The 23,677-nt window shown below is 44.2% G+C and overlaps 1 protein-coding gene across 1 annotated transcript in view; it reads left to right on the forward strand.

Annotated features, from left to right (window-relative positions):
• Positions 1-286: 286 nt before the first annotated feature.
• Positions 287-23,677, forward strand: part of LOC106800983 (adenylate cyclase type 10-like) — a 29,100-nt gene continuing 5,709 nt past the window's right edge. Inside the window, 11 exon segments of the mRNA XM_087420579.1 lie at positions 287-362; positions 500-790; positions 9,926-9,995; positions 10,265-10,496; positions 12,463-12,570; positions 13,062-13,237; positions 17,666-17,822; positions 21,091-21,295; positions 21,374-21,470; positions 22,020-22,135; positions 23,028-23,145. Coding sequence (XP_087276705.1) covers positions 287-362; positions 500-790; positions 9,926-9,995; positions 10,265-10,496; positions 12,463-12,570; positions 13,062-13,237; positions 17,666-17,822; positions 21,091-21,295; positions 21,374-21,470; positions 22,020-22,135; positions 23,028-23,145 — 1,646 coding nt within the window.

Raw genomic sequence — 23,677 nt, forward strand, 5'->3', positions numbered from 1 at the left:
AGAGCAGGACAGTTGTCCATCTCTAGAATGTATTTGATAAAGACAGATGACTAGTTCACTATTGTGTGACTTTCCACCTGCAGAAATCTCTCTGGTTCAGCTGGATAGCATGAGCCCTTCCCACCAGATGTTGGTGAGATGTGCTGCCATTATTGGCCTAACCTTCACTACAGAGTTGTTGTTTGAGATTCTCCCTTGTTGGAACATGAAGATGATGATCAAGGCCCTGGCAACTCTAGTGGAATCCAACATCTTTGATTGTTTCTGGAATGGCAAAGAGCTCTGAATGGTTCTAAAACAGAATGCGGCCTCGTTTGTGGTGAATTATCGCTCCCTGTCTCTGAAGCCCAGTGAAGGAATGGGTGAGTGGAGCCTGGAAGTGACCCATATTTCCTGTTAGTTAAAGGCACAGCTAGATCAAAGAACTGATCTCAGTTCGGTAGCAGGAGCTGATTCGTTGCCCGCTGCCTGGCTGAAAAATCCTTTCTGTTCTCTCTAGCTCACGGTGAGGAGGAAGAGCTTCGTGAACTGGAAAGCAAGGTGATCGAGTGCCACATCATTTGATTCTGCAGGCCCATGATGCAGAAAACAGCCTATGAGCTGTGGCTGAAGGACCAGAAGAAAGCCATGCACTTGAAATGTGCCTGCTTTTTAGAAGAAAATGCTCACAGATGTGACCACTGCCAAGGTGGTGACTTCATTCCCTATCACCACTTCGCCGTGGACATTCGGCTCAACACTTTGGACTTGGATACCATTAGGAAGATGGCGAAGACCCATGGACATCAAAGTAAGCTTACTTTATTCCTAATTAGTCCTAACTATTCCTGGGGAATGTGGAGACTAAGACCTAGAAGGAGTGAGTCTGGACCTGGAGAGTTTCAAGTCCCCTGAGGCTGGGCACAAGAAATGATGAGACCTCAGCAGCACAGGTCACTGGGGCAGGGCAGTTGGGGAATGTATGTGTAGATGAGTCTAGCAGCACCAGTCTCACTGTGAGACTGTGAGGGAGGATGTGGCAATAAGAACTCTGGCAAAATGGAATGTGAACAGAGCTCAAATTAAAATGCCCAAAGGGATAAAACAGACCCAGCTTAATTCACACCAAGGGGTGGAATCCAGGCGGGTGGGCTCTTCCGTGAGGTGGAAGCAGGAGCAAGATCTACGAGGGAGTGGTATTTCTCAGCAGATAAGAATGTTGTTGCTTTGTCAGACTAGTTTGAAACAAGTTTCCAGCGGAAAAAGAATATGAGTGGGAGAGAATTATGCAGGGCTAAGCAGGTCAGAGCCCCAGAAAAGAGGACCCGGGTTCAGGGCAGGGATTCAAGGCCATCTGTGAAGCAAAAGCGAAAAAGTTACAAAGTGATAGCACAAATGAGCCACGTGATCTGGGAAACCATGGTAGAGGATTCAAGGGGCACAAGGGACCAGGGACTCAGCTACTGCAGGCATGACGGATGGGAGACTCAGGGCAGCAACACCAATTCCAGCCCTCACTGTGGGTGGCCAGGGAGCACCCAATGGGCCACCTGCCCTCGTCAAAGGCCTCAGTGACTATGGCTAAATCTGGTTGGGAAAGCAGAGGCTACAAGTAGAGGATTTCTGTATTATAGGGATATTAAAAATTGGGAAGAAAAGTATGCAAAGTGCCATAGTAGGTACAAAATAAAATTTATTCTCATTCGTCCTCTATTTTCAATGCATTCTTATATGATCATCTTATCAACCCTCCAAGGTAGAGCGTTATTTTCATTTTATACACGAGAAAATTGAGTTTCTGGAAGATTAAATAACTTGTCCAATGCCGCAGAATGAGTGGTAGACTTTATTCAATCCCAGGTCAATAATTCTCAAGGTCATGCTGTGTCCATACACCTGAGCTTCCCAAAGTGCAGAGTTGGACTTCTCGGTAATATAGGCCAAGTTGATTAGAAGAAGTTCATGGCTACAGCATCAGGGGTGAGTCAGAGAGCGAGGAAGGTGATTCCTTTCAATTCTCTTTCAATACCTGATCAAGGAGAAAGCAGCTTTGCTCTCTGGTACAAGCCTATTGTTGACCCTGAATACTAACATTGCCAATCTCCCTTTTCAAAAAAGAGAAATCAGGCTTTAGGTTCAGAGCCTTAGAGTCTGGACCATGAGGGTTTTAAGTCTCCTGAGGGCTTGGGCACAAAGAGGATGAGACTGCAGCAGTAGTCTCATCCCATTGGGGCAGGGAATATGTCAGGGCAATGTACGTGTAGCTGAGTCTAGTGTTTATTCTTAGCATCGATTACATTTCCCCTCGTGCATTATATTTTTCCAAAATTGGAAATGTTTTATTATTATTATTATTATAAAAGTAGTATGTGTGTAAGATGATGTTGAACTTGAAATTTGTACCAAACACCAGCATACAAGAGATGCTGCAATCCAAAGTGAGGTAAGGATGGACATACAGAATTTACAAAGGAAATAGCTGAGGGTCAGTTATCGTCTTGGATCCCTCTTCCAGATCCAAGACATAAAAGCGAGGACAGTGTGGAGAGGGCCAGGGTTTGTAAAGAGATTTCTTTGGTGGGAACCGATGAGGTTCTATGTCCCTCCCCAGGCTGGTGTCTTCCTTGGAATTGGTTAGAGGACACAGAAGACTGGGGCCTACCTCACACCTAAGAAGGCTCGAGTGGCCTGTGGCTGCACTGGGACCAACCTGCCCTCCCAGAGTTTGGGAAAGGATGTGTGAGGGTTTCCCGTGGCTCAGACGTAACTCACCTGGGAGAAAAAGCCAGACTGGAGGCATTTTAAGCCCTTCCCAAGAGTACCCCTGGGCGTGTGAGAAGACCCCTAAACCCCTGGAATAGATCAAGACTCAAAAGTATTACAGTTTTTAAGAGGAACGTGAGGATTGAGAGAGAGTGAACCACTAGAACAAAACAGGTGCTAAGAGGTCAGGCAGTGGAGAGCTGAAAAGGATGCACAAGTCCGGGAAGCTTCAGGGAGGGGTGCCAGTCCAGGGCCGCAGTCAAAGAGCCAATGCAAAGATCAACAGGAGACAGCTGACTGACAGAGAGAACGGGGAGAGAATATGTCAGGCTGTGTGAGAGCGGTCTTATCATATGTATATAAACATTATATATGAACATATATATAAATATATATTTGGGGGCTAAAGTCAGCTGGCGGCTAGCAGATAGGTCAGTCTGAGCAGCTGGTCTGAAGCAGGCTGGCTGGGGTCATCACAGAAAACATCTTCAGTTATGTAGGATTCGCCGGTGTGCCTTCCAGTCCAGCTCTGGAGCACGTGTGACCAGATGTCTCTGAGGGATGTCGCCCTGTCCTCAGCACCTCCACCTGAGTGAGACCAGGGCGCCACTGTTTCTCTCATCAGAACTTTTCACCTGTTTAAAAGGCTATCAACCAGACATCTTTAAATAAAAACATTTTAAAAAATTTCCTATAAGTTTTACCATAAAAACAATAATCCAAAGACCCACTGTCCCATGCACCTTCAGTAGTTCTTCTCAGGGGCAAACATTAACTTAGCTGTTCTTTTTAGTCATTACCTCCATATATTAAATGGTGTGTTAATAATGCTTTTTTAAAAAATCAAATTCTGACATTGTCTATTTTCTTGCTATGGTAGGTGAGGATTCAACTCTGTCGTACCACTCCTCAGCACCTCTCAGCCACTATGGTTATATTACTATCGTTAGATAAATCAATCAAGTGTTTATACTATTGAGACTGTGTAAATGCTGTCTATTGCAGAGCCTAGCAATATACCGTGAATAGATTTCTTAACTTAAGTTTATTTTTCCTAGAGTTTCTAGGAAACTTTTCTTTTTTAAGCATTGTCTTCCTTATAATAGCCTGCTTCCATCTTGGCTGGACACTCTGTCTGTAACCCCTGAATCTCCTAAAGCGTGGGGAATGCCTTTGGGCAATACTGGTGAGGGACATAATTAGAAGAGGTTCAAGGACACAGCATTGGTATGGATCAGATAGCGAGGACACTGACCTTCTCCCAAGGATCAACAGCTCATGGGCTTCTTCCTGGACTCTTTCCTTCAACTTGCTCTACCCACTTCATCAGTGACCACTCCTCTGACTCCTTTGTCTTCTGGACACGTGTTGAAATCTCATCCAGTGTTTCATTTACTCATTCAGCAAATATTGACTTTCTACTGTGTGCCAGACACTGCTCTAGGCCCCTGATACATCAGCAAACAAAGCAGCATTCTACTGGGGAAAAGCAGACAGTGGAGAAGAAAACATAGTAAAGAAGTAAATTCTATTGTATGTTATAAGTGATGAGTCCCAAGGAGAAAAAAAAAAAAGAATATTGGGTAGAACAAGGGGGATCAGGAGTGCAGAGCCACTAGGGTAGCCCTCATTGAGAGGTAGGATCCAAAGAAAGACAAAGGAAGTGAGGGATTGTTGTGTGGGTGGCCGGGGAAGAGCATTCTAGGCAGGGGGCATAGCCAGCACAATGGCCCTATGACAGGAATTGACCCTTTCCATTCTATACATTGTGAGTTTATGCTTTTAAAAATTATTTTGTGCTCATTTTAATGGGATAAAATGTCCTGGACGTGGAGGTATAGGAGGTAAACAAAAGAGGCCAGTCTGTCACCATGAACCTAAAGTCTCATGTCTCATCTGTGAAACTATGAGGTGAGCAAGTGATAGCTTTGCTTTTGTCCTTTCTTCTGAGAACCTATGAGCATTTTGTATATTTTTTTCCTTTTGATTTTTACAGATCCTCTTTGAAGTAGGGAACTCTTAATGTAATATTTTGTTTGTAATGAAGAAAATTGAGAACTAAAACTAAAAATAATATGATTCACACAATGGGTAAATGATATAATAACAAAAAGTATATCTTATATATCCCAACTTTATTTGCTTTATCTAGCCAATATTGATTTTCTCTACATCTCATTCTATCGCTATTGTAATTTGAAACAAAAAAATATATAGGATGTTGAATAATAAAGGTCATTTATGGCAAACCCACAGCTAACCTCATTCTCAATGGTGAAAAACTGAAAGCCGTTCCTCTGAGAACAGGAACAAGACAAGGATGCCCACTCTCACCACTCTTATTCAACATAGTATTGGAAGTTTTAGCTGGAGCAAATAGGCAAGAAAAATAAATAAAAGGCATCCAAAATTGGAAAGGAAGAAGTACAACTGTCACTATTTGTGGATGACATGATTATATAGAAAACACTAAAGAATCCACCAAAAAATTATTAGAAATAATTAATGAGTATGGTAAGTTGCAGGGTACAAAATCAACATAAAAAAATCAGTTGCATTTCTATACACTAATAACGAATTCGGAGAAAGAGAAATCGGGAATACAATCCCATTTACATTTGCAACAAAAAGAATAAAATACCTAGGAATAAATTTAACCAACGAGTTGAAAGACCTACACATTGAAAACTGTAAGACATTATTGAGAGAAATTGAAGAAGACATAAAGAAATGGGAAGATCTTCTGCACTCATGGATTGGAAGAATAAACATAGTTAAAATGTCCATATTACTTAAAGCAATCTACAGATTCAATGCAATCCCAATCAGAATCCCAATGAAGATGCTTCACGGAAATAGAACAAAGAATCCTAAAACTTATATGGAACAACAAAAGACCCTGAATAGCCAAAGAAATCCTGAGAAAAAAGAACAAAGCTGGAGGCATCACACTCCCTGATTTCAAAGTATACTACAAAGCTATATTAATCAAAACAGCATGGTACCAGCAGAAAAACAGACACACAGATCAATGGAACAGAATTGAAAGCCCAGATATAAAACCACACCTAATCTTTGACAAAGGAGCCAAGAACACAAATGGAGAAAGGAAAGTCTCTTCAATAAATGGTGTTGGGAAAACTGGACAGCCACATACAAAAGAATGAAAGTAGACTGTTATCTTACACCATACACAAAAATTAACTCAAAATTGATTAAAGATATGAATGTTAAGACCTTAAACCATAAAACTCCTAGAAGAAAACATAGGCAGTACGCTCGTTGACATCAGTCTTAGCAGTATCTTTTCAAACAGCATGTCTACTCAGGCAAGGGAAACAAAAGAAAAAATAAACAATGGGACTACATCAAACTAAAAAGCTTCTGCATGGCAAAGGAAACCATCAACAAAATGAAAAGACAACTCATCAACTGGGAGAAAATATTTGCAAATCATATATCTGACAAGGGGTTAATTTCCAAAATATGTAAAGAACTCATCCAACTCAACAATGAAAAAAAACCCAACCCAATCAAAAATTGGGCACAGGGTATGAACAGACATTTTTCCAAAGAAGATATACAGATGGCCAACAGGCACATGAAAAGATGTTCAACATCACTAATTATTAGGGAAATGCAAGTCAAAACTACAATGAGATATCACCTCACACCCATCAGAATGGCTATCATTAAAAAGACAAGAAATAATAAGTGTTGGAGAGGATGTGGAGAGAAGGGAACTCTCATACATTGCTGGTGGGAGTGCAAACTGGTGCAGCCACTATGGAAAACAGTATGGAGAGTCCTCAAAAAATCAAGGATAGAACTACCATATGATCCAGCTATTCCACTGCTGGGTATTTATCCAAAGAACATGAAAACACTAATTCAAAAAGATAGATGCACCCCTATGTTCATTGCAGCATTATTCACAATAGCTAAGACTTGGAAGCAAACTAAGTGCCCACCAATGGACGAAGGGATAAAGAAGATGTGGTACACATACAATGGAATACTACTCAGTAATAAAAAAAGACAAAATCGTGCCATTTGCGACAATGTGGATGGACCTCGAGGGTATTCTGCTAAGTGAAATAAGTCAGATAGAGAAAGACAAATACCATAATTTTACTCATATGTGGAAGATAAACAAACAAACAAACACATAGATAAGGAGAACAGATTGGTGGTTACCAGAGGGGAAGGGGGTTGGGGGTGGGCATAAGGGGTAAAGGGACACAGATGTATGGTGATGGATAAAAACTATACTATTGGTGGTGAACATGATGTCGTCTTTACAGAAACTGAAATGTAATAATGTACACCTGAAATTTACACAATGTTATAAACCAGTGACCTCAATAAAATAATTAAATATATTTATATAGGATGTTGAAGGAGGAATAGCACTTTATTTTTACTCATTGATTTTTTTCAACAAATGTGCATTTATTCAGCAAATATTTACTGAGCATCTACTATGTGCCAGGCAATGATGTAGGTACTGGGGATATAGTGGTGAAAATGATAGATGTGTGTCTATTCTTGTATATTTGAATTTTAATGAAGGCTGATAGAGAATAAACAGATTAATAAAACCATCAAGGGGCCTGTAGGCCTTGATAAATAGTCTGAATTTTATTCTAAGTGGATTGGAACATATCGGAGAGGTATTGATTAGAATTAGTATTGGCTGCCTATAACAAAGACCCAGCTAAGGTGGCTTAAATTTATTTATTATTAAATTTATTTCTCTCTCATGTAAAATGCTTGTCTCATCGCTTGGACTAGTATGAAAGCTTCATGATCATCAGAGACCCTTGGTCCAAAACGGCTGCAGGAGCTCTAACCATCACGTTCACATTTAACACTAGAAGGAGAGGGGCTGGCCCAGTGGCGCAGTGGTTAAGTTTGTGCGCTCTGCTTTGGCGGCCTGGGGTTCATAGGTTTGGATCCCTGGCACGGACCTACACACTGCTCATCAAGCCATGCTGTGGCAGTGTCCCACATACAAAATAGAGGAAGATAGGCAACAGATCAAGATTGGCTCAGGAACAATCTTCCTCACCAAAAAAAAAAAAAAAAGGAGAAAAGAAACCAAAAAAATGAAAGGGATTCCCCTTGCCTTTTAAGGAATTTTCTAGAGATCCTACCCAATACTTCCTCTTACATCTCATTGACCAGAATTTAGTCACATGGCTATATCCAGTTGCAAGGAAGGCTGGAAAATGAAGCTTCCCTGAGTCAAATTGAGTTCTATTACTAAGAAGAAGAGGGACAATGGAAGTTGAGATAGGAAACCAGCAGTTTCTGCTACAGAGATCTGAATCATGTTTTTAAAAACTTAATCTAGCTTCTCTATATAAGACAGATTGAAGGGGATAGGAACAGAAGGGAGATCAGTTTTTCACAGTTTATCAGTCAGGATAAAATTTGGTGGTGGACTAGGGTGGTGCTATAGTGAAGATGGACGGAGGAAGATGGATTCAGACACGTTCTGGGGTAGAGTCAACGGGACTTCCTGATAGACTGAATGGAGATAGGCATGAGGGAAAGAAAAGAATCACGGATATTGCCTAGGCTTTTGCTTTGAGAAAATGGATATATGGCGCTGATACTTACGAAGACAGGGAAAACTTACGTGGATATAGGTTTATGGAAAAGAGATTTAAAAGTTCTGTTTGTTAAAAACAAACAGAAAAGTTCTGTTCATGTTAATTTTTAAATGCCTATTAGGCATCCAAGTGGCAGTCGCCAAGGAGGCATTTGGATATACAAGTCTGTAGCTAAGGGTAGATGTCAGGGCTGAGAGATACAAGATTAAGACTTATTGGCATATGAAGGTAATTTAAAGTCACGGGCAGATGAAATTACCTAGAAATTTGGATACAGAAGGGAGCCCAGGACCAAACTGAGGCTTATCAACATTTGGAATGTTGATAGAGGAGTAGGAGCCAGAAAACTGGGCAGCCAGGGAACCAAGGGAATGGTTGTTACGAAAGCCAGCGAAAAGAGGGAGTGGTCAATTGTATTAAACGATGCAGAGAGGTGTAATAAGACGTGGACAAAGATGTAGCCTTTGGATTTGGCAACATGGTAGCCACTGGTAACCTTGACAAGAGCAGATTTAGAGGAATAGGAGGATAGAGGCATAGTTCAATTTATTCAGCTGCTAGTCACTAGAGATACACTAGATGGCAGGCCAGGAAGAGAGGTGGGCAAATTAATCCCTACACAGTGTGACAAGAACCGGGATGGAGGTCCGCATGGGGGGTCGATGGGCACACATGAGTTGGGGCACTAATTCTATGGGGCCAAGGGCGCAGAAGGCTTTTGGAAGAGGGTGATAACCAGATGCTTAAACTGCATTTTTAGAAATTAAAATATCTTTGGAGCAATGCATTCACCTTGGAGCCAGGAGACCTAGGTTCTAGTCCCACCTCCATCACTAACATACATGATCTGAGACAAGTCTCTTCCCCTCTCTAAGATTCTTCCTTCTCCCTGAATGGATAAGTGGCTAGATTAGACAATCCTCATTTGTTTTCTGTTTTAAGATCATTATGGAATTTTCTAACCTTTTGAAATCTGGATAGACTGAAGATTTAAACTCAAAGTTCTCTGCCTTTTTGTGAGCTTTTTGGGGGTATTACATTTAAATGTCCATATTTCTCCCCTAGAAACTGATGTCACTTTCTTCAGGATCATTAATTCCTAGTTTTAGTTATTGCAGGGTAAATGAGTTAGGATAACATTATCATCTATAACAAACCCCAACATTTCAGTGGCTTAACACAATACAAAAATAGTTTTTTCCCACATACACAATGATCCAATGAGAGTTTTGACAAATCAGTCAGGGACTTAGGCTCCTTCCATTCTGTGGTTCTGCCATCCCTCAGATCCTCAAAATTATCTGCTTTCTTGTGGACGGAGAGGATAGAGAAGATACCTAACCATCTCAGCTCAGAAGTGACATGTATGACTTCTCATCTAATTCCATTTTAAACTAATCACACAGCTTTCCCCAACATGCAGTGGGGACTGGGAAATGTAGTTTCTGGCTGGGCAGCAATAACTATATCGTGAAAGAGACAAGAGACTTTAGAGGACAACAGCCATCTCTGCCAATGGAACCTTTCAATGACCCAAACAATCCATTTGTTTATTTATTTTCTAGCTGAAGAAGAGATCACCTTTTCCAAAATAGAGATTCCTAAGAAGTCTGAGATATTTCCTGGAAGTCTCAGGTACAGGCATATGTATTTGTTTAGCAGGTAGAGTGTAAACAACTGTCACTAAATTCAGAACACGGTTAGAATCATTTGTCGGGTCAGTACTTTTGTCCTCTTAGGTGTAAGTGGGGGAATGTCGGGGGTGTGTGTGGTGAGTTTGGTCAGTAGTGTCTACATTAGATTTTATTATCATGCTCTTTTATTAGTTTTTAAAGATATTTTCATACCAAAAGCTACACTATATCTACAAGTTATTACTCCTACTTATTTCTGCATTTGGACAGTTCTGAAGAAATAAGAGAAAAGATCTTGAGTTTCCTTGACATCATTATAACAAGAATGAAGACATCTGAGGAAGACCTCATCCCTCTGGAATCCTGCCAGTGTGAGGAAATCCTCGAGATCGTCATCATACCTCTGGCCAACCATTTTCTGGCTTTGGGAGAAAACAACAAAGCTTTATATTACTTCCTAGAAATTGCCTCTGCGTATCTCCTCTTAGGTGATAATTACATGGTAAGCTGTTTCCACCCAGATCCCCTCCACCCTTGAGACATCTTACAGACCACAGAGCCAGAAGGGAAGCTCCCCTGTGCTTTTTAATTACTTCCTCTTCTTGTTTCCTGCCAGCACCTCCTTCCTTTGAAAATCAAACTGCTCAGAAGGGAAATGACCCGAGATTGAGAAAAGAAAGTTAGAAAAAATCGCAACCAGCATTACACATCATTTAAAGTATTGCCACTTGTAGAAATTTGCTGTGAATTGTCTACCTATGTGGGGGGAGAGGGCACAGCTCATTCCCACAATGATGCAGACAGGACTCTTGGTATCAGTGCTTCAGTTTCAGCGGTGTCTTCCTCAGTAATGTCCTAGGGTGTCCCAGGTCTGCCCTCTGTCTGCCCCGATACCTGTGGGCACGAATACCTGGAGGTCTTTGGAGAAGTACAAATCTGGCTTTAATCTTGTGACCTCCAAAGAGATTCACCCACTTTGGTCTTCATGTAATTAGTGCTAAATGGTCATACACACCTTTAGACTACCAGAGCTCTAGAGAATGTTTCTCCAGGATAATTGTCAACAAGGTTCCAGGGCCACATGCCCTTAGAGATGTGGGGATTTCATACATATAATGAAACAAAAAGAATTCATTGTTAAGTAAGTTGGGAAGCACTGAGCTGGTTTCTTTACTGCTAAGATATATGTAACTTTCCCAGAGGGTAGGGCTGGGGCACACTGTGTTTCTCTAACTTATTTGACCTTAGATCACTTTTCATAGAGCAGCTGGCTGGACCAAGCTTCCATGAACTCACTTGAGGAAAAGCCTTTCTGGGCCTTTCTTCCACTGCCTCAGCCAGCTTTAGGAAGAGCTCCAGACACCTGAGTGGCCACGCCTGCAGTCCTCACGCCTACACTGGTGGTCACTTGCAGATTTTACAGTTGCTATTGATCACGGCAACCTAATCAACCCTGACACCTTCGATTTACATAAAATTTAAAAATTAAACCATTAAAAATATCAGTAAGCCTCTGTTCTCTCAAGTATTTATGTTAAGAACGAAAGTCTCCTATGCATATTTTATTCACAGATGTGGGGAAGGCGGGAAATGGCCAGTGAGTCCCAGGAAGAGGTCTAGGTAGCCCTGGGGGCCAACTTGCTAAACCTGTGCAGCGCCCCCTCACTCCGCAGGGAGTGGTGAGTGCTCAGGAAGACAATGATGGGAAGCAGAGCCCTGGCGCAAAGTCCCGGAATGTGCCGTTTGCAGCCCCTCTCCCATCAAAGACAATTTGGTAGGACTGGGGATGGCAGCCAACTCATGTCTCCCTACTTCCCTCCCTCGCATACCCCTTAGGCTGCATGAGACTTGGGGACACTACCTCACCCGATCTTACTCTTCACGTCTGACCTTGCCTCGGTGTTTACACGCACCAAGACTCTCCTGACTCATGATGTCATAGGAGGTTGACGATGAAGAAAGGAGAGTTGCTCGGGGCCTTTCCTTCCTCTTCCACCTCCCAAAGATGGCCCTGGCAAAGGAGATGGCATGGTTCCTAACTCATTCCAGCGGTAGAGACCAGCTTCTCATAGGTGTGGGGATGTTATCAGGGGCAGTGTGTATGTTGCTGGAATCAGGAGGTTGGGGATGGAATTACTCAAAGGAGGAAACCATCTGGGGGACACTTCAGGTGAGGTGATGTATGTGACAACGCGAGAAAGGGGGAGATTTCTAGATTCATCCCCTAGAATGAGTGATCCAGGGGGCAAAGATGGACACGAAGGTGGCCTGTATCTTCAGCGGGAGCTTCCCATCCAGTTCCTGTCTAGAGTTGGGAGGCCCTTTCTAATTAGGAGCCTGGGGGCAGAGGTGGAGACGGACCTGGAGTGGCGCCTGCTTCTCTTCCTTCAGTAGAGTCTGGCATGATGGCCCCTCTGTGGTCGGGTCCCCTGCTGACTCCACACTTTCTACCCCTTGGCTGGTTGCAGGCGTACACCTATTTGAATGAGGGAGAGCGGCTGCTAAAAACTCTCAAGAAGGAAAAGTCTTGGAATCAGACTTTTGAGTCTGCCACCTTTTATAGCCTCAAAGGTCAGGTAAGAAAACATTAAACACAAGACTAATCTGTTATTTGCCATTAAAGCTTCACATAGAAGAAGAAGGAGAATCATCTTTATACTTCCTACCTCCCGTCCCCTGCCCCAGATCCTTTCCAAGACTCCAGAACCACAAGCCCTGGGACTCAAACCTCCTCACCATCACTTGCCAACAGCAAGATCTTCCTTGTCCTCTTAGTTGACATCTTTATGAAACATTTTCCTAACACCCTGCAAAAATGGACGTGAATGGGTAACCATTTTCTTAGGGGTAGATGATGCACAAGGAAGATGCTAAATCCTGGTCATTCAACCATCCTTTCACGCACACATCCAACAAACGTTTTCTATGATGCCAGGCACAGGGGGATTTTGTTCCTGGGCCATAAATTTATCTTTTTTTTGAGAAGAATCCCCAAAATATGTATTGTTGGAATACACCACGTGCAGAATCACTCTTTTTCCTCTTTTCCCCTCCCTTCTCCCTGTAGGTCTGCTTCAACATGGGCCAGATGGTACTTGCCAAGAAAATGCTGAGGAAGGCCCTGAAGCTCCTCAACCGAATCTTTCCTGACAACATAATCTCCTTGTTTCTCCAGACGCATGTTGAGAAAAACAGACACTTTTGTTATGTGAATCAGCGGGCCCAAGAGAGCTCACCTCCAGGGTAAGGGAAGGAGCTGGGGAGAGCTGGCTGTCTCACCTCACTGCCAGAGGAGAGAGACCTACACATACCCAACAGTCAGCCCCCAAAGCCTGGGCCTCTAGGGGACACAAGGAGTCCTGGGGGCTCACTGGTGGGGGAGAGGGCGAGTGGGGGCAGGCTCTGAGGCCAGGGCTGGGTTGCCCTAGAACATTTCACAGGCAGCTTTTGCCAAAGGGAGTTCAGGTTGTTGATGCAAAATAACTGATAATCATTCTACAGATAAGAGAAATAAGGTGAGTTTTACTTGAGCCAGGGTGAGGATTATAACCCAGAAAGGCCTTTTCCAGAAAGGAAGAAAGTGTTCCAGAGAAGTGTGGTTTTGCATACAGTCTTATATCTTTTAAGAACAAAAACATACACTAAACACACCCAGGATACATTTTCAAAGTTTCAAGGAGGTATTTAGTTGCAAATTAGCAGGTCAACATGACCTGGATGTTGGGAAAGGGACTAATATGGACATTACCAATAGGGTGTTACCAATAGGGTGTAGGAGGGGAAGTATGCATTCCTATCTTAAGAGAGTGCATTCTTTACTTTAATGGTTAAAGCAGATGTACAACTGTTACTGAGCAGGGGGCTCAGTCTGCTGAATGCAAGACAAAAGCCAATCCGTCAAGAGGCAAGGTGGTGGAGAAAAACAACTTTATTAAGCAATGAGCTAGCTGATCAGAAGATGGTGGACTATCATCCTAAGAAAACCATCTTAAAGGGGAACTGATTTGGAAATGACTTATATAAAGCATAGGGTTGGGGAGGGGCCTCAGGAGTGTCAGGTGGATGGATGACCACAGACCACTGGGCACCTCTCCATAGGCAAATTTTGGGTCTGCTGACTGCGACATTCCTGAGGAATCTAAGAAAACATTAATTATTTTCTTATCAGGGACAGAAGGAACTGTTTTCAGGATAGAGGCTATAAATTTTCTACTAACAAGTCATTCTTTCTACTGGTTACTGATTAGCTTGCCTACCTGCAGTTCTCAGCGTTCATCCAAAGCACGCTGTGAGAAGAAGATGGGGGGTAGTTTAGACGTGGACTCTTTCATGCTAACTCGGTCTCACAGTGTATGTTTGATAGGCCAAAATCAGGCCTCTGTAGTTCAAGCTGAATCAGTTTTGAACCAGATAGTTACCCCATACAGCTCAATATCTGAAAATCTCTTGTCAAGGTGACAAAAACATAAGGGAGCCTGTTGCAAGATGAGCTCCAGTGCCCCTCCCTACCCATCTGGCCCACTGAGTGCTCTGGCCGCCCAAGTCCCAGTTGGAACCTGCGCCCCTGCTCCTGGAGCCCGGGTCACAAGCCTTCTTCCATTCATTGCTAAGACACTGGGTATTGTCCCCATCCCAAAGAGGATTAGCAGGCCCCGAAGACATCTGCCAAAAGACAAAACAGCCCACCCATCTATGTATCTCCACAGGGATGTGGGTCACATGGGGGTATCCATAAGTTAGGATTTGTACATTTCAATTTATTCAAATCTATTTATAAAAGAACTATAAGAAATAATAATGAGGTGGAGAGAGAAACAGCAAGTAGAGAGATAGAGGAAATAAGAATGTAGATAGTTGGTACAGCTGGGTATTAGGTATACGTGGTTCATTATATTTTTCTGTTTTACTGTATGTACATGTTGGAAATTTTCCACAGTAAAAGTTTTAAAATCTATTCCACCCATCTAACAATTCATACAAGGGAGATGCCACCTTCATGGGGTCTGGATTGCTGGCAGACGTCTCTTCCGTCTTGGGAGAGGCTGGTAGCAACATTCCTGCAGGGTCTGCCTGAGATGAAAACATCTATTTCTATGGGCAAGTTGCTGCAACTTTTGCGACTCCACCAAAAACCGCCTTCCCCAAAGTGTTCCCTTGAATGTGGGGGACAGTGGCACTGGGGGGGGGGCGTGAGGTGGAGCTGACCTCCACTGCAGGGCGGGGCAGGCTCCCGGGAATCTTCGCCCGCTGCCTCAGGGGACGCCAGGAGGGAGGGGCGGGGAGAGGTTCGGTGGAGAGCTCTCCAGAGGGAAGAGAGCAGTGGAGTTTGGGTCCATAGGCTGCCAGATAAAAACGGGACGCCCAGTTAAATGTGAACTTTAGATACACAGTGAATAATGTTTTTAGTATACATTATGTCACACGAAATATTTAGGACATATGCATTCTAAAAATATTATTCATTGTTTTGAAACTCAAATTTAACTGGGCATCCTGTATTTTCATCCTCTAAATCTGACAACTTGGTTTCCAAGCCTGTTCTGTAAAAGGTGTAAGAAGTCCCTGCACAAGGGAAAAGAGCTGACGAGGAAGAAGCTGCAGGGCTGTTGGCTTAAAGTACTCTCCAGTCCAGAGGGTCTGGTCTCAAGCATGAGGACAAGAGGGCCGGCCCCGTGCCTTAGCGGTTAAGTGCGCGCTCTGCTACTGGCAGCCCCGGTTCAGATCCCGGGTGCGCACTGACGCACTGCTTCTCCGGCCATGCTGAGACTGTGTCCCACATGCAGCAACTAGAAGGATGTGCAACTATGACACACAACTATCTACTGGGGCTTTGGGGGAAAAAAAAGGAGGAGGATTGGCAATAGATATTAACTCAAAGCCGGTCTTCCTCAGCAAAAAAAAAAAAAAAAAGAGGAGGATTAGCATGGATGTTAGCTCAGGGCTGATCTTCCTCACCAAAAAAAAAAAAAAATGAGGACAAGAATCCACATTCAATGTCAGAGTTTCTACGGCCCTCTTGATTGCCTTGTGTTAGAAGGGATTTTACCCTGTCCATGTTTCCACAGAACCTTTCAAAAATAATGCCCACAACAGAATCAAGCCAGCAATGTCTAAACTGAAAGTACCTGGAATTCTTGAAGCATCTCTAGGATATCTCTTTCTTCCTTCTTTCTGATTTTTGTTTAAAATGTGCTTTTTGATAAATATTTCTAATTATATTTTGTTTTCTTGGTTTTGTTAAATTACTAATATTGCAGTATCCTGTTTAGACTCCCATTTTTATCACAAATAGAGAGGATGTGGATCTGTATTACCAGTGGAGGCTGGACTGAGAACCCAAATATCCCTCCGTAGGTGGTCACCCATCCTCCCCTTGAACAATACCTCCAGCACAGGAGGTTCACCACCTCCCGCCACATTCCGTCCCATTGTTGGGATGTGTCCTAGTCCATCTGGGCTGCTATACCACAATGCCACAGACTGGTGGCTTATCACCTGCGGAAGTTTATTGCTCACCCTTCTGGAGGCTGGGAGTCTGAGATCAGGGTGCCAGCGTGGTCTTGGGAGCCCTCTTAGGGTCGCAGACTTCTCGTTATCTCCTCACAGGGTGGAAGGGGCTGGGGAGCTCTGTGGGGTCTCTTTTATAAGAGCACTAATCCCATTCCTGAGGCTCCACTCTCGAGACCGAATCACCTCCCAAAGCCCTCTCCTGCTAATACCATTGCTTTTTGGGGTTAGGATTCAACGTATGAATTTTGGGGGGATGCATTCAGACCATAGCAGAATGTAATTGTTAGAAACGCTCAGTTCCTTCACTGAGCTGAGACCTAGCTCCTGATGGCAATACGCAGTGAAGGAAATGACACGCCAGGCTGGCCAGGCTGGAGGTGCACGGGGCTCGAGTCCTGGCACCACCACGTTCTAGCTGTGTGACTGTGACTTAATCACTTAACCTGTCTGAATCTCACCTTCCACCTATGTAAAAGGGAGTTAATTATTCCTTCCCTTCTCACAGGGTGGTCATCAGCATCAAACGTGATGAATGATATAAATGTGCTTTTTAAAAAACTTGATTTAAAAAGCAATGACCTGACAGGGGACAGGTGATTTACATACATTATCTTAATCATCACAAAGTAGGTATTATGGTCCCCATTTTGCAGTGGAGAAAACGTGCTTCATACAAATTAATGTGTTTCTGGGCTGGCCCTGAGGCATAGTGGTTAAGTGCACGTGCTCTGCTGCTGGCGACCCGGCTTCGGATCCCGGGCGCGCACCGACACACCGCTTGTCAGGCCATGCTGTGGTGGCATCCCATATAAAGTGGAGGAAGATGGGCACGGATGTTAGCTCAGGGCCAGTCTTCTTCAGCAAAAAGAGGAGGATTGGCATGGATGTTAGCTCACGGCTGATCTTCCTCACACACACACAAACACACTAAATAAATAAAATAAATAAATTTAAAAAATTAATGTGTTTGTTAGTCAGTCAAGGAGGCAGGCTCAAACCCAAGTCAGTTTTGACCCCCAAGCCTGGAGTGAGGCCTCAGCGCCTGCGCTCCCCTCCAGCCTGCTGGTGATGATACCTTCTTTCTACGTCCCGTGTGTGTGTGTGTGTGTGTGCGCGCGTGCGCGCATGTGTGTGCGTGTATGTGTGTACCTCATCTAATAGGAAGAAGAGGCTGGCGCAACTCTACCGGCAATCTGCCTGCTTCTCCCTGCTGTGGCGGATCTATAGCTTAAATTATTGCTTTCACTACAAGTATTACAGCCAGCTGGCAGCTACGATGCAAGTGAACACCGCCCTGGAAACTCACGATGATTTCCAGGTAGGCTATTTTTGTAGCTGCTTTTTAAATTTCTGAGTCTCATTTGGAGTGAAAGCCAACTGGGAGTCAAAATCATGAGGATATAACAAAAGCCTCTGGCTGGATGGCTCTGCGGAGGCCAGCAGTTCTCAAACATTTTGGATCCAGGATCACAATAATTATTGAGGACATCAAATAGCTGTTATTTCTACGGGTTGTAGCTATTGATATTATCATATAAGAAGCAAAAACTGAGATATTTAAAAAATATTTTGAAAAGTAAAAGTAATAAACCCATTACATATGAACATTAACATTTTCATTGAAAAAAAAAATGGCACTTCCCCAAAGAAAATATTTAGTGAGAAGAGTGGCATGTATTAACTTTTTGCAGATATCTTAGTGTCTGACTTCACAGAAGACAGCTAGATTCTCCATCTGCTTCTACCTTCACTCCCTTGCAATATCACACAACTGTCCCCTGGAAAGTCCACTCTGTACTCGTGAGAGAATGAGGGTGAAAAGGGAAAATGTTAAACAATAATTCTTTTTTTTGTCTTGTGAGGAAGATTGGCCCTGAGCTAACATCTGCCAATCCTCTTTTTTTTTTTTTTTTTTTTTGCTGAGGAAGACTGGCCCTGGGCTAGCATCCATGGCCATCGTCCTCCACTTTACATGGGATGCCACCACAGCATGGCTTGACAAGTGGTGCGTCAGTGCGCGCCCGGGATCCGAACCGGCGAACCCTGGGCCGCCGCAGCGGAGCGTGCACACCCAACCACTTGCGCCAGCGGGCTGGCCCCGATAAGTCTTTTTAAAAAGATAAAATCATGACTCACACAAATGAGTCGTTGAACTCATTAATTGATGAGAGAGCTAGGAAGGTGTGAGAACCGGTTCCAAGGAGAATTCAGTTTATGAATGGATGCAAACTAGTCGAGTCACAGGGCGATAACCACTTTTATTCCACTGACATTGACATTTCTGTGAAGAAGAAGCATTCCCAGTGTTGTCAGTTCTCTACAGCATACAGAGTTGTCAAATAGCCCAAAGACAACGAAAGGCACAGATAACCTCGTGAGTGAACTAGACAGGACACCTACTAAGGTTTCTGTTTTGGCTCATTTCAAGGTCTTTCACTATTTTTCCTGACACAAGTAATGCCTCGATATTATGAAACTAGATTTGACCTCTTCGTGTACTCCCTGAAAGGTAGCAGGGACCCCTAGGGGTCTCGGGACCACCTGGGGAGAATCACTAGTTTAGGTCATAAACTGGGAAGTCTTTGATTAGATGAGGAAAACTCTAGGAGACAAGATTAAGAAAGAATTAAGCTAAATCCAGCTCATACAATGAAAGTGACCTGGTTCCTTTATAAAAGCACATCAAGTCTGGGTTTCTTCTGGGGCAGTAACTTCCTCCTGGGGTCGTTCATGATCAAGAATTAAGGGCAATGGTTGAGTAGCACTGTCAATGTTGGAGGAGCTTAACTTCCTAGCCAGGAGTCTGTCCCCAGCATTAGTTCCTTGGATAAAGCCCATCAAATTGGGCCTCTGCCTATATGCCATCCTCCTCTCCTCGCTCCCTGGGCCACTAATGGACCTTAGTTGGTTCCTCAAACACGTAAATTCAATCCCATCTCAGGGTCTTTGCACTGGATGTTTCCCCTGCCTGGAGTGCTCATCCCCTGACCTTTACTGGGCTCTCTGCTCATCGGCTTGACGGTCTCCTCAGTGAGACCTTCCTTGACCACCTAACCCATTCTCTCTCTAGTCTGTCACCCTATTTTAGTAGCTTTTATTACCATCCAACATTTTTTTGCTCCTTTGTTAGTGTGTGGTCTGCGTCCTCTACTAGCCTGTAAACTCCATGAGAGCAGGGACCTTGTCTGTTATCTTGTCCACATCCTGAGCTTCTAGAACAGTGTCTGGCACACAGTAGGTGCTCAACAAATATTTATTGAATGAAATGCTTTACTTCTCCTCCATACTTGGGGCTATCTCCTAAAAACATCAAGAAATCATTAAGCTAGTGGGCAGGGGAGGACAAGATGGAAAAGTCAAAATTGGAAAGTGAATCCAAAGACGCTTGTTACCAAGATGGCTGTGACTGAGGGCAGAACAGCAGGGAAAGTGCTCCCCTGGGTGTTCAGGAGCAGATGAGGAGCTCAGTGTAAGATGACAGAAAGAACCAGAATGAGCGCCGAGAGAGCAGTTTCCAGGACTCCACCTGTCTGCAGTGTGACCGCTAGCAAGCCACATAACCTCCCAACTCTATATTTTCCCCACAGAGTCTAGCAGTTGGACTCAGGGCTCTTGGTCCAAATCCAAGAAGCCCTAGGCTTTACTGTAGCTTCAGATTTTTCATTTGCCTGACAATCCTCTCTCCTCCACCACCATTTCCGGTTCTCCCTCCCTTCTGGTAGCATTATCTGAGACGTTCTAAACCAGGAATTAAGTAATTCCTCAAGATTGACTTTGTGGTTTAACAAATACCCACAGAACTGCCTATAACACAGAACTTGTGGACCGGTTATTTTGTATGATTTGAGGAATTCCAGGGAAAAAAAAGTCCCCTTCTCCAAAATATCCCCGCCCCCCCAACTACCCTCAGTGCCCAACACTGCTCCGATTGGGGATGCTTCTTCAGAGGAACTCTTTTCTCTTCACCCTTCTCTAAACATTTACATTCTGAAGCAACGTTAATGATCATTTTAAAGAATTGTTTAAAGAGAACCAACTTCTCTTAAATCTCCCAATTAAGTTTAGAACTAGTTCTTACTTTTCTTTACAAACAAACCAAACCAACCTTCGTTTATTGTTAAATAACAAAAGTAGCACATGCTTGTTATAACAAATTAAATAGCACAGAAATGCATACAGTAAAAACTCAAGTCCCTCTCCTCCCTCAAATCTCCCTCCAACTCCAACAGATAGGTGACTACTGTTGACACTTGGGAGTGAATCCTTCCAGGCTTTTTGCTATGCAATCATATATCCACATATAAGATATTGCTTTTATTTTTCACCAAAATTAAGATTCTTATATTTTGTTTAAGGACTCTGTGGGCATGAGAGGCCATTGAGATTGTCCTGGATGCTCCAGTAAATAAGGGGCAGAAACCCAGTTTAATTCCTGTATCTAAGCCCATGGCTTGGCCGGATGACCAGCTCCACTCCCAAGCTCAATCGACTTGTTTCCTGGCAGACACTGGGTGACGTCCCTGGGCTTTCAGCTGTGGGTTCCATCTCAGTCTTGCCCCTTCTCTCCTCCACTGCTGCCATTTCAGATCATTAAGGCCTACCTGGACTATTCACTGCACCACCAGCTGGCCGGCTACCAGGGCGTGTGGTTCGAGTACGAAGTCATGGCCATGGAGCAGATCTTCAACCTCCCCCTGAAAGGCGAGGGCGTTGAAATCGTGACATATGTGGCCGATACACTGGGCTACATCAAGCTGATAATGGGTCACTTGGACTTGGCCTATGACTTAGGTAAGGGCTGGCTGGGCAAGAAGGGATATGCAGATGCAAGTAACACCCAGAAATATACTGGAATTGTTTTCTTCCCAGGCTCTCGAGCCCACAAGATGCGGGCGCTGCTCCGGAATCCCAACGAACACTATATAGTCCTCTGCTGGCTCAGTAAATGTCTCTTCCTGAAAACCAGGTATTTATCTTAAAGCATTTTCCAAGAGTAGGGGGAGGAAGCCATAGTAATTGCGTGTTCTGAGCTCACTGTACCCTGGCCGTAGGGTAGGGAAGGCAGCAGGCTTTACAGTGAGATGATATAACTGATTATCCTTTGGATACCACTGCTCCTTGCGCGGAATTCTTTCACATGCATCATCTCTAATCTGGTTGCTCTGGCCGGTGTCCGGAGGAGACTCTGACAGTCGTCTCCACTGTGGGAATCAGGCCTCCAGCACTGCTAGGTGGCGGGAAAGGGACCAGTCTCACAGGGAAGGCAAAGGCTCTGAGAACAGCAACCAGGGCCAGAGGCCCTGGACGACTTGGCCTGACTCCGGTCACCCTGATACTGAGGTCCACGAGAGAACAGTTGGAACAAAGAGCCAGTTTGAGATTCGGGATGGGTCTGATGGCTGTCGAGGGTCACATTTGCTCCTGGATTACCTGCAGGACCGAGGACAGACCAGGACTGAACTTCGTCCTCTCCTCCCCGCCGCTTTTCAGTCCCACCACCTTCCCTTTTCCGCAGACACAAGCAATTGATCCAGGTGCTGAGGTTGCTGTGGGATCTCTCTACAGCAGAAGAGCACATCTTCAGCAAGGCCTTTTTCTATTTTGTCTGCCTGGACATCATGCTTTATTCAGGTAAGTGTGGCTTTGGAACTTACAAGAAATTGGGGCGTGGCACTGTGTTGGTGTGGTGTGGCAGCTCTCAGGGCTGGGGCTTTGAGACCGCTAGGTTTCTGGCTGGAGAGGCGCAGGGGGCAGGGAAGGAGAGAGCCTGGTGTTATGAGCTGAAGAACCATCTAGAAGGGGCAAGGATTATAAGGGACCACCAAGGAGGAGAATTTAGCCTGGAGGAACCTGTGGGGTATAAAGCTGCCAGTTAAAGTGTCCGATCAATTTACACACAAGTGGTAGTGACTGACGGTGTCTTACTATGTGCCTTTTATCAGGGGATCTAATTTCTAGCAAGATATTCTTAGAGACTTCATGCTTTAGAATGAAGGATCGGGCTGCTAATGGTAAGGGTTCTAGGCATTGGTAGCTGCTGGTGATTTGGAAAACAAGCTATTTCCTGATAACCTTCAGGTTACACCAAGGAGGCAGCCGTCAGTGTCCATACTAAACCGGAGGGGCAACCTGGGCGTTCTTTTCCCAACACATGTTTTGAAAGGGGTCGCTGGTATTGCTGCCAACGAGGGAAGCATGGGCGGGAAGATGGAGAAGTCGCAGACTGCACTAAGGCAGACTCCAGCAGGGCTCCGGCAGGGAGGGCTGGTTTAAACCCCACACCTGCCCAGTCAAGTTTGTGGAATTGTATCGTATATGCGTAAACTTCCAAAAAAGCTGGGACTCAGCAGATACAGGGCAGTGCAGACACATGTTTGTTGCAGTACAGGGCCCTTTGGATCATAAAGTGATCAGAGACTGAGGCCTCTGCCCACAGTGGGAGATTCTCCTGGAAGCTACCAGGCCAGCAAGATGACCACCCCCCCCACCACCAGCAACGTTCTCCTGTCCCTCTCTTTTGTAGGCTTTGTTTATAGGACATTTGAAGAATGTTTGGAATTCATACACCAAAATAAAGACCACAGAGTCCTCCAGTTCCAAAGTGGAATCCTCCTGGGACTTTATTCGTGTATTGCTGTCTGGTAACGATGTATTACTATCACTGCATTCCCAAATTTGACAATGTTGAATTGTGAAGAACAGTTCTATGAGATTTAAAAAAAAGGAAAGAAAGTAAAAGTGGTTATAATTTATACTTGTGGCAGATGGAAGGCGTCAGAGGGGATTTATACTGAAAGACACCTTAGGGGTCCCCTAGTTCATCCCCCTCGACCAAGGCCGGAGAGTGACGCTGCCTCAACTGTATTCAATGCCACAAGCATTTAATACGTACATATCCCGTGGTACTCGAGATGAATAAGAAAGGAAGACTTGCTTCTGAGGAGTCTTGGGGTTTGAGGGAGACTAATAAATAGCACCACTGGCCCACCCCCACCCCAGAATCTGATCATATCGGAAAACATTGTTGAGAGAGCTGATGTTGGAGGATGTGGCTTCTGTCTGCAGGCAAGTGGCCTTCCTAGTGTTGGACCCCAGGATTAGACTTACCCGCTCAGCAGCACGCAGTTCTGGAAAACTGCGGGTCGGGTCTCCCTGTCGAGGCAGGCCTCTTTC

This window comes from Ceratotherium simum, chromosome 2 (assembly GCF_057802395.1).
Source record: "Ceratotherium simum simum isolate JZ-2026a chromosome 2, ASM5780239v1, whole genome shotgun sequence".
Lineage (NCBI taxonomy): Eukaryota > Metazoa > Chordata > Mammalia > Perissodactyla > Rhinocerotidae > Ceratotherium > Ceratotherium simum.